Source organism: Phyllostomus hastatus, unplaced genomic scaffold, assembly GCF_019186645.2.
Source record: "Phyllostomus hastatus isolate PE091 unplaced genomic scaffold, TTU_PhHast_1.1 phas_contig_283, whole genome shotgun sequence".
Taxonomy (NCBI): Eukaryota; Metazoa; Chordata; class Mammalia; order Chiroptera; family Phyllostomidae; genus Phyllostomus; species Phyllostomus hastatus.
In genome coordinates, this window is record NW_025333833.1 from 13,611,986 (window position 1) to 13,624,042 (window position 12,057).

The 12,057-nt window shown below is 34.7% G+C and overlaps 1 protein-coding gene across 2 annotated transcripts in view; it reads left to right on the forward strand.

The window, feature by feature from the left end:
• ODR4 (odr-4 GPCR localization factor homolog) overlaps positions 1 to 8,220 on the forward strand; it is a 28,125-nt gene extending 19,905 nt beyond the window's left edge. For both annotated transcript variants that reach the window (XM_045838494.1, XM_045838493.1), the window contains exons 12-14: positions 488 to 673; positions 6,196 to 6,309; positions 7,484 to 8,220. In XM_045838494.1, coding sequence (XP_045694450.1) covers positions 488 to 673; positions 6,196 to 6,309; positions 7,484 to 7,551 — 368 coding nt within the window. In that variant the 3' untranslated portion in view covers positions 7,552 to 8,220. The remainder of the gene's footprint in view (positions 1 to 487; positions 674 to 6,195; positions 6,310 to 7,483) is intronic.
• Positions 8,221 to 12,057: the final 3,837 nt, after the last annotated feature.

Sequence of the window (12,057 nt, forward strand, 5' to 3'; positions counted from 1 at the left end):
AATGAGATTATTTTATACATACATGTACAAAAATGCATGCTGTCATGTTCTATACCCTTGATACAGATTGGCTACTAATTTGGCTGTGACCTTTCATGAAGAGGGGAAAATTGTTTATAAAATTTATTACTTGTAAAGTTAAAACAAAAATAGCAATTTCTGAGATCAGGACCAAAATTTTCTCATGGATATTCTTTCATAGGAGGGTGGATAATACAAGACTATGTATTCAACAACATCCTCATATTGAGGGTGGTGATGAGTTCATATTTCATGGGAGTATAATGTAGGTTCCTTGTGGGGACCAGGTGTGTTGAGGTACCGGAGGATTCAGTAAGAACAGTCTTGTGCCAGGTCAGTTAGGAAATGAAAATAACTTTTAGGTTTTATTTCTATTACTATATACTTTCATATACTTATAAAATATATATCACTGATGCCAATGACAGACCTATCTAAATATTGATGATATTTCTTCTCCTTTTAGATTCTGAAAAGGAGTTTCACATCCTCCCTCACCGGGTTTTCGTCCCCATTCCGGGATCCGCAGTAATGTTATGTGATTATAAATTTGGCGATGAGTCAGCTGAAGAAATCAGAGACCATTTCATAGAGATGTTAGATCATAGGATTCAAATAGACGATTTGGAAATTGCAGAGGAAATAAACACAGGTAATTATGTGATGTTATTTAAGAACCTGATTAGACTACTGCTAAAATTACCTACGAGAAATCTAGTTAAATAACACATCTTCAGATCTCCTTAAAGCTGATTATGTTTGATACTTCCAAGGTTTTAAAAACATGTCTAATCTCTCTCTATATAAACATGTAGTCGGTGTTTTCCTGGAAAATTGTGCCAACATTTACTGTACTTCACGTTTTTCTAAGCCTAGCAAGTAGATCTTTATAAAATAACTGTAGCCTTAAGTAGGTGGAAATAATGGTTTTAAGGTATTTTTCTTAAAAGAAATTTTCCGAAACCCATTATTTTGATTAATCATCTGGTTAAACATCTTTACAGAGCTTTTAAAAGTACTTTATTAAACCTCTTCTCCATACTGTTTTCCTACTTCCTTTATATAATTTGGATGCTAAGCTGAAATGGAGAGTTCCAAAAAGTAGGTCAGTATTATTTTTGTAGGGCACAGATTCACCATGCTATCTGAATTACAAGATACGTTTTCTTCCCCTAGCCATCATTTTCACGTTTGACCTTACATTTTAGAAGTCTGTTTTTTTTGTTTTGTTTTATTTTGCTTTGCTTTGTTTCACGATTTGCTTTTGTTTCTAGTGAGAGCTGGCTCTCTTAATTCTGTTATTTAAAAATTTTTTTAAAGTAGAGTGTTTTTGTTTTTTTTTAGATTTTATTTATTTATTTTTAGAGAAGGAAGGGAGAGAGAAAGAGAGAGAGAGAGGGAGAGAAACATCAGTGTGTGTGGTTGCTGGGGGCTGTGGCCTGCAACCCAGGCATATGCCCTGACTGGGAATCGAACCTGCGATGCTTTGGTTCACAGCTCGTGCTCAATCCACTGAGCTACGCCAGCCAGGGCTAAAATTTTTTTTAAAACTTAAATGAATAATGTTACTTTATCCTGGTTTAATTTCACCTTGATTATGTCAGTATAATTTTTCATGAGACTAAGATTTTTTAAAGCAAACACCTGGAATATTTATTTCCCTGAGCTCCCTGCCTAAAACATGATAGGTTTTCATAAATGTCATTACCAAGTAACTGAGAGATGCTTATTTTATGTGTGAAAAGTTATAAGCTTGTGCCTAGCCACACAAAGTTCTTAAGACTTGTATAGTGCACTACACTGAACACGATGAAGATTTTAAAAGAATGTAATAGTCGTAGTTCTATGGCTCCATAGTTCAGAGCATATTAAGGGGTGAAGAACATTTAAAGCATTGCCCCAGAAATATTTGTTCTAGTTTACAGCATTTAATATGTCTAGTTATCAAATATTTGTTAAACATCTGCTGTGTTCAAGGCAATGTGATAGATACAAATCAGTGACCAGAGTTCTTTCCTCAAGACACCTGTGATCTGATTTGAAAGAGAGAATGTGTGTGCATTATTACTTAAGCAGAGCACGTAGTAAGTTCCTAAGAGTAACTAAGAATTCAGTCAAGATTAATGACCAGAAGTGTAGGGTCTCTAGTGATTTGGTTTATAATTTGATCAGAAAAAATATTTTGACTTTTGCTCAGCAATAACCTATATTCTATAATAGCAAAGTTTTGACCATTAGTATTTTTAAATTTTAGTAAATTCTTTCTATTTTTAAATTCTTTATTACTCCTCTCCTTTTATATTTCATTTTAATGGAAAGCATATGTATTGCATAAATTGATGCTCTGTAATATAATGCTACTATAATATATAAAGTACAATCCCTAGTCTATTAAAAGTCCCATGGTTTTAATGATGGCTTGAATTCCTTGAAATATTTTTACAAATAATTAAAAGACTTATTTTTAACCTCAAGATAATATACTTCTCATCTATTATCAAATTTAAATGCTATTTCCTGATGAATTATTTTTATTATTTATATATAGTAAATGTCCTGTTTCTCAGCTTTCCTTCATGAAGTTTTATCATTGCCTTGTTCAATGTTAGTATTTACTAGTAGCTATAAAGTATTTTAAAATAAATTTTTAAAATCTTAGATGACAAATATTAACCAATTTATCTTTTTTGTAAGTTTTTATTTTTATAAGCTTTTAACATTAGCACTTTGTTGTACATTTTGCGCTGTGTTTGAAAATTATTTCCTATTTTTGTTTATTTTGGCAGTCTAGTATAGAGATGCATTAACTGAGTAGGAAGAGTTTAATATAAGGACAAAGGAAACAAAACAGCAATTTGGCAAGTTTAGGTGTGTATACTTATATACATGGTGGGGCAGAAGTAGGCTTACAGTTGTATGTGAAAGGCAGAGTTTATTCTTATGTTATTTATGATTTTCCATACAGACAACTGGAAACCTGCTTTTGCCCCCACCCTGTACACACCATATCAAACTCATAGTTTCTAGATAGTATTATACGTTTTTCTAGTGTCATGTAATGTGTTGAAGATACTACTTCAGTAAAATAGGTATGCTTCTTTTAGGACTCTGTTTATGAAACTTAATGTATCTCTGCTGAGTAATTGATTACTATTTGTGGATTGCCTATTATGCATTAGGCATTAGGGGTCTAGAGATCAGATATATAGTTCTGACTCTAGAAGCTCATACTATTGTGGGAAATGCAGAGAAATGGGTTATTCCAAAACAAGACAATGAATTCTATAATAGAGGAACAGAGAATTATCAGAACACTTAGCACAGGCACCATATTTATAAGAAATTCAAGGAAACTTCTCAGAGCAGGTAACATTTGAGTTCATTCTGAAGGATGAATACAGAAAAGTAACCCTAGGCCTTTTAGGAAATGAACAGTGGCACCAGTTGTATTATGGCCAAGAATATGACTTTTCTAGAATTATATTAGTTGTACTTTATCATATATTTGTTAAATTAGGAGAAATGATTTAGTAGTTAGTATATTTTTAATAATGAAATGACTCATTCCGAAATTATAGGATAAGATGAAAACATACATTTTAATAGAAAAATTACGTGCTTTTAAATAAACATCCTTTTGGTTTAGAATCTGATTCACTTAACTCATTCACTCATTTGTTCATTTATTAATTTACTCAAAAATAGTAGATGCTTAATTTTACTGAGACAGTATTTTAGCAGAGTCTGGGCCTGCCGCTTACCGCTGTATAACCTTGAACAAGTTCCTTCTGAATGCCAGGTTCTCGTGGGGTTGATATGAGAGATCAGTAAACGTGTTAGGGAAAATACTTTCTAAACAGAAAAAGCAGCGTGATATTAACTAGTATTATTGGCTTTAAAATAATGACTCCTGAATTATCATGAAAAACATGAATATTAAACTATGAAAGTGATATTTCATAGTATACAGATTTTTCTAAATATTTTAAATTAGTCTTTTCATATAAAATAAACCATGAAAAGTAGAGTTAAATATTTAAATTTAAAAATTGAATTACTATACAGTCAGCATTAAATTTTTAAGTATCTGGCTTTATTTTCTAAGTATTCAATGTTATTTGCTTGATTATTATTTAATTACTTCTCTTCTATACTATAGTTGCCAAGTAGTTGCTATGTTTAAAATACATATTTTGCCAGGTAAGTATCTTAAAATAACATGCTTTTAAATGACTTAAGGGATGAAGAACAATTTGTTTGTCAAAATGACTCACTTAAGGTGAGGGATAACTATGGCTTTAAAGTTTCGTAGATGCATTAGTCATCTCCTAGTAGATATTAACTTAATAATTCAGATGTACTGCATCCACAGTATCAGCTAAAATTTTGGAGACACACCTTTAAAATCTGATGAAACTCATTTTGCCAGTTTGGTCTTGATACCTGAACTGAAATAAATTTTTGCTGTTTGGCTAAACGTTGATAATTTAATTATAAAGAAAAAGTAATACTGAAGATGTATTTTTATGGCTAAATCACTGACTATAGTGAAATCTCATTAACTTAGGATTCAGAGTTGAGGAAGAAGACAACTAACCAGTAGAGTTCAAGTCCCAACCTATAATTTTAAGCTTCTAAATAGTCCTGCCCACCTATCAACAGCTTGGAATAAAATGGAACACATCGCCAACTTAGCGTGTACTCATGATGGCCCTTTGAATTGCTCGAGAAACTTGTTTTCTTATTGATCAATTTGGGATTTGTCTGAAATTAAATGACCGGTTTAAAGGAATAGTTAAGATCTAATTTATTGAATCAGATGTCACTTGCATTTGATTTTCAGATAACATATTAAAGTTTTGGTAAAAATAGTAATAGTGTGTGAGATTTGAATTAAAGGCCTACAATTTCCACCAAAAGTAAACATGAATAAATTGTCATGACAAGCCAAGGCCTAATTCATTATTGAAAAATGCTCTGCTTCAGTAAAATCATCTTGCATTTGTGTTAAATCACAAGATTTTGACAGATTAAAAAATGGAAATAACAGAGCAATAGAATGTCTTTTTTTAAATGAAGTAAATTATTTGTGCAGAGAACTTGACCTATTAGAGTATGATCTTGACATATAACAATTCAATATTAGATGTGTAACATACCATGACAAATAAAACCATTTTTGTGCTCTTTGTATACAAGTGCTCAAGTAAAAAAACGTCTGTAGCAAATAGGTGTAACTCATGCTTTAGTCAGTATTTTTGTTTACTGGTGACCTAATATAAGGATTTAGGTACCACCGATACCTATTTCAGGAAGTTTATGTGTCATCCTCATGAACCTGTGCTACTACGCTGGGATGCACGCGTGTCTGTAAGGACATTTACAATCCATGCAGGAGGCTATTTTACTTGGAATTGAAACATCAGTATTTACTGTCTCTCACTGTGGTTCTCTGTAAATAAAGGGATCAACATGAAGTAGTCACCTTCACACACAGTTCCCTAGAGTTCTGGAGAGCAGCAGTCCGCCTCCGGCTCTGGGAGGAAGCAGGGGCTCTGGGAGAAAGCAGGGCGTGGCTCCAGGAGCCCTCCCCCTTTTCCCCGACCAGAGGAATGCCCCTTCTCCTTTCACCTGTTGTACCTGCTGGGATTTTTGTCCAGCTCTTTAGTACTCAGGGGAAATGAGACCCTCTGGTCCGTGTGATCCGTAAGAATGTTTTCAGTTCAAATACTTCTAGTCAGTGTTAACTAGATTCAGCTAGGCAAACCTGCACAAGTTGTCAGCACAATTGAGAAGAAAGAGAACTTGGACCCGAATCTGCAGTCTGCTGCCCATGACCCTCACATATGCACTGACTTCTCAGGTACCATGTTCCAGCTGTGAAGTGAGATAATGTGCTTCCCTTGCTTGACATTGAGTCGTTTTAAGCTCAAATTTGTGATCATATTTTGCTTGTATATTTCAAATACCAGGTTAGATGAAGAGTCAGAACATATTTCTGTATGGGGCCAAATAGTATGTTAGCCTTTGTGGAGCACAGAAAGTCTGCCCAGTGAGCTCCAAGGTTGGCCCGTGGCCTGCAGTTTGCTGATCCTACCTTTCTTATGAAAACCTACTTGTTTGAAATCATTAATTGCCAAAACCACAATAAGAATCATTATTGTCCTCTTGCAGCTTGTATAAGTTCCTCTATGAATACTGAACCTTCATTGGATAACACGGATGATGAGCAACAACCAAAAGAACCAATTAAAACTGCAATAGTGTTGAAAATTCATCAAAACATAGGTATTTTCTTTTATAACTTGAAGATGGTATTTTGCATTTGAGCTTTCTTGTTACTTTAAAATTACTGTATTTTATTTTACTGAAAAGTGCTAGATTAAGCCAGTATCTACTGAGTGTTGTGGAAAGTGCTAGGCCCTGGAGACAGAAACATTTATAAATAATGCGTTATCCCCCGTGCCTGCAAAAATGACACTTCCTGCTAGTTTTTTGTGTGTTTAGAAGAAAAGCATGTTGAGTTTTGGGAATCTGTTAGTAGAGTAGGAATGGTGTTTCCCAAACTGGTGTTCCCAGGATTGCTAATGCAGATTTTGATGTGTGTACTATGAAAAAAAGTCCAATTCCAGTTTGGAAATTTATAATTCTCCTCAGTGTGTCAAAGGCTCCAAGGTCATGTGGCAGTCACTTTCAGATTTTCAAACTACTGATTGAAGAACATGTACGCTATTGTTTCGTGGAATGCCATTTTGAGAAATGCTTTATAAGTATTTGGATTTTTGACTGAGAGCCATTTTCAGTTGTTTTTCTCGTCACTTATTAGATAAACCTGCTAATTATGTGAATTCTTTGTATGTAAGTGTGGGTGTGTGTTTGGGATACTCTGGTCCATTCTGTTGTAACTGAACAATAATCGGGGTAAAAATGAATTACCAACCTAGAGAAACTAATTCTTAGAATGGTGCAATCTGGTTTCTGTAGTTTTCAATAGCTACGCAAATGGCTTTGCATCTAAACGATCGAGGACCCCTACATACTGGAGCTGTCTTGTTTGGTTTACGCCAAGTAGCATGAGATAGCTGAATGTCAGTGTAAATTATAGAACCTTTTTGAAGTGTCTGTCAGTTTTTCCCTTAGATGTATGTGAGTGTGCACATGTGTGACAAAGACACTGTTTTTGTGGTTAGAGGTTCTGTTAAGGTGTGGAAGTACATGATTCCCAGTTTAACATTTGCAGTCTGTCTTTTTCAACTTACTGCTATATTTTCCACTAAGACTTTGTCAGCTTTTAGGACATAGCCATATGTGTATTTGCATTTGTATCTGAATATGTATTTGTATTTGTGTGGGTGTGTCATTGTGTAGGTCCGTCAGTAACCTACATGTCAGAGGCTAACGTCAGTTACGCCTTACTTTTGCTCATTCCATCTCCACTTATTTTGTGTTCGTTTACTCTTAGGCGTGATTGCAGCATTTGCAGTTGGAATCCTCGCTGCTGGTATCTCCTTTCATTACTTCAGTGATTAATCAGGGTGCAGCACAGAGAGCTTCCTGATCATCCGGAGAACACTGTCCAGCAATTATGAATAATAACTGTGCCACCAAGCCATCTGCATTTAAGACAGTAGCAGCCAGATCTGTTGCCAAATGCCTCTTAGGTGTGTTTCTAACTTAATGTGAAATCACCAGCTGCCTTGTTTAGCCCTGCTTCTGTCTGCTCAGGCTTCCAAAAATAAAGTTATTTATCTAGAGGAAGCTGCATGTAACAAGTCATTATACCTATTTTTTTAAAGGTTTGGAACAGTCATTTATTTTCACAGATTTTAGCCCTTTTGATGTGGACCACATGTTCATCAGGACATTGACAATGTGAATAGTCAGGGTTGGCTGAGTATCTTAGTGATAGAACAGCAGGAGAAATTTCTTCCAAGTGGGGTAACAACCTGTTGGGTGAGTTCGTGCTGCAGGACCTTTCTAATGCGTACCCAGTTCCAAAATACTGATCAAGCTCCAATCAAGAGGTAGGAAACCTTTCCAGGTTTGAATCAGTAAGGAGTGCCATAAATGATGTGCTTTCTCACATTTGTGTGTCATACTTGTTTTGGTATGTTAAATAAGACTTTTTCTTGCATCAGTACTTTCAACTAGGTATTGTAAAACACCTAGATCCCGAATAAAAGTTTACCTTTGAATGCATTCATAGGCTCAGAGAAAGTAGGGGAAATCTCCAAGACCCATACCTTTATTTTCCTTTCCCTACAAAAACAAGCACATTTTGAGGTGGGAACCGTGCGTACTGTATTACGCATACAGGTGGCCTGTGGTTGCTGGGGGCAGACACCAACTGCAGCACTGCTCTATGTAGTTTACCTCGGGCCAGAAACCAGGAGATTAGTCTGAGTCCGAGATGCTTCCCCAGCTAGCATAGTCCCTCAGTTTGTAGTGACCTCTGACTCCTGGCAGAAGCAGGATACAGGCCCAGGACTCTCATAGAGCAAGATAAGCAATGTTATTTCGTGACTGGAGATCGCCAAGCACAAGTTGAAACTACGGAGCATGAGAAAGAACCTATGGAAAGAACCAGCTGTGGATTAAATTCTTTAAGGCCTCGTCGCCAACATACATGAAGGATGGAACCACTGGCAGATAAGCAAAATAAAACAAAAGGAACTGCTAGAAATGAGAAATGTTACTTGAAGTTTAAAAAAAACTTAGACATGTTGAATATATCAGACTCAGCTGAAAAGACAATGAATAAACTGGAAGCTAAAGCTAAAGAAAAGACTCAGTTTGCAGCAAGGAGAAATGAGCTCCTGGAAGATACAAATTCTAAGAGTTATAGAAGGAAAAATTATAAAAACCCGAAGCACCAGGGAGAGAGACTAGAGAGGGTGGAGGAGTGATAATATCTGAAGAAATAAGTTTTCCACTTTTGCCGGAAAAATATGAATTCAGGAAGCACAATATATCCCAAGCATATATAGATAAAATTCATGCCTAAACCCAATGTCATATAATTGCAAGATACCAAAGACTTTAAAGCAATCAAAGGAGGAAAGAGATGAATGAAGGTGAGACAAATATCAAGTAAGCTTCTTAATGGCAACAGTGTACCCAAAAGATGGTAATTTAATGCTTTCAAAATTGTGGAAAAACCTAATAATCAACTTAGAATTTGTACCAAGCAAGACTGAAATAAAGGCATGCTCAAATGAAAAACAGATTTTACCATCAACAGACCATTAAGAGACTGCAAGAAGATGATCTGAAATGGAAGAACTAGTGAGCAAATAAAATGATAAACGTGTAAAATTGAGTGTTGTTTATGGAAAACCATCATAATGAAGTGTTTATAAGAAGTTGTAAGCAAATGTAAAAATAAACATTTTATGCAACATTTATGTGTACTTTTAAAATAGGATGTAGTTGAAAAATTGGACAATAGTTTATAAGATGAGAGGAGGGTGATTAAAGTTTTCTGAGGTGCTTTTATTATTCAGAAAACGGGTAAGATTATTTATATGTTAAAAATATATAGTAAAATTTCAAGTGTAACTGCTAAAGAATCCATACAGGATGAATCATTCTGGAGGAAAAGAAGTTTAAAATACGGAGTAGGAAGTCAATAACTCAGTCCAGAAAAAGGAGAAATTATGGGTGGGAGGAGGGGCAAAATTAGAAAGATAATAGGAAGAAGTCAATTAAAATAATTATGAATGGACTAAAGTAAATTAACCACAAGATTGATTTTTTATAGGGTGGGTTAAAAAATTAGGCAAGTAGCAAAAGAAAATGTAACTTTAGTGATATTAAATCAATATTAGACTTTATGAAGATGGAAAAAGCTACTAAATGGTAAAAGGATCAATTCACCAGAAAGAACAACTTATTTTATTTTTATTTTTTTATTGCGTTTTTTTCCATTATTCCCCCCCTTATACTCCTCTCCCCCACCCCACAATCACCACACTGTTGTCCATGTCTATGTGTCCTGTCCTTCCGTTTTGCTGGATAAATTTGCAAATCCTTTATAAAATGATCTGAAAATGTATGAACTATAGGGCTAAATCAATACCTCTCAGTTATTGATAAAGCAAGCAGACTAAAAATGAGTGAATACACATCTGAATATTGATTCAATGAACATGTTTAGAATACTCAACAACTACAGCATATTCTTCTTAACCATTGTATATTAGCAAAAATTGACCATGTACTTACTAGGCAGAGTAAATTTCAAAAAGTTAGTGTTAAATGGATAATCGGAAGTTAGAAGTCAGTAATAAAGGTTAACTTTTGAAAATTATACACTTACAAGTTTAATAAATCTTCATAGATGAAAGAAAACATACTTAGAATCTACTTATGAGTGCAACATTTGGAAAATTGGGTGGTGCAGCAGAAACAGCACTTTGAGGGAGATGATTGTATATGCTTAAATTAAGGAAAAAGGCTAAGTGTCTAACTTAGGAAAAGAATAGAACAAGCAGTGTAGAAACAAGGAGATACAGGCAATGGAAGAAATGAGTGAACTAGAAACCAATCACAATGCCAAAGTTGTTTCCATGATCAAATTGACATCATTTGAACAAGAATTAAACAGGACTGAAGTTCTAACCTATACATATAGTAATGAAAATAATAAAAGACTACCAGAAGCATCTTAAATGAACATAGACAATGGTCTAGAAAAATGCAGTTTTCTTAAATTGACTCAAGAAGAGATTACCAGTTAGATAGACTTAATAGTTTGAATAGTAAACAATAATTTAGAATTTTTTGACAAAGAGAACATCTAGCTCACATTTACAATGTTTTACTCCTCTTTCAATGACCATATTATTTCAACATTTTATATAAACTTCCAAAGAATAGGTAAGCTCATTTTATGAGACCAGTATAACTTATTGTACTAGAATCAGACACATTCAATTCAGTAGGAGAAAAGTACTGACTAACAGCATTTGTGAACATAGATATGAAAGTCAAAGTACTATTAAAGTTATTCAACATCATGGAAGAAAGGATAATGTATAATGATTAAGTTATATATATTAAAAATCAGGAACATGAAACTGCCTGTTATCGCCACTTCTACTCATCATTGTCCTGTATAAAAGGAGCAAAGAACAGTCCTGTCTGGTGTAGCTCAGGAGATTTCCAGCTGACCAACCAGGGGGTTGTTGGTTCGATTCCCAGTCAGGGCACATGCCTGAGTTGTGGGCCAGATCCCCAGTTCTGAGCATGTGAGAGGCAACCACACATTGATGTTTCTCTCCCTCTCTCCTTTCCCCTCTAAAAATAAAATCTTAAAAAAAAAAAAAAGCAACAAGAGAAACCAGGTATTTCTAAAGAGTATATGATTAAACACATGAAAAGATGTTCACTCTCCTGAGTGATTGGGACCACAATGAATACCGTTTCATACACAATGGGTTGAAAAATTAAATACAGTATTATCAATGATGAAGATGTGCATCAAGAAGACCACTACAGATGGAGTTTTAAACTGACACATTGGAAAGCAACCTGGCATTCTCTTGTAAAGTTAAGCATTCACATTCTCGAATACCTAGCTATTCTGCATATGTACTGTAGCAAAATTCTTCATTTGTGCACCGGAGTACACATGTGAGAATGTTCAAGTCAGCCCAGTTTGTAACCACCCAAGTATCCACTGACGAGAATAAAAATAAATTGTAGGTTTTGTATTTAGGGCCTAATGTTTACTGGCTGTGTGTCCTGGGCAAATTACTTAACCCCTCTGTGCCTCTGTCATCTATAAAATGGAGGTAATAGTATCTATCTCATAGGGTTGAGCATTAAATTACTTTGCATATATAAAAAACAGAGCAGTGCCTGGTATGCAGTAAGCATTCAATAAACTTAGCAATTATTTTTTAAAAATAGGGTTTTTTTAAATTTTATTTAGGAGGGAGAATTACATGAGAAAGTGATAAATCAAGTCTCAGAAGCCTACATGCGCTGTGATACAATTTTTATAAAGCTCCAAAACAAGCACATTTAGACTAT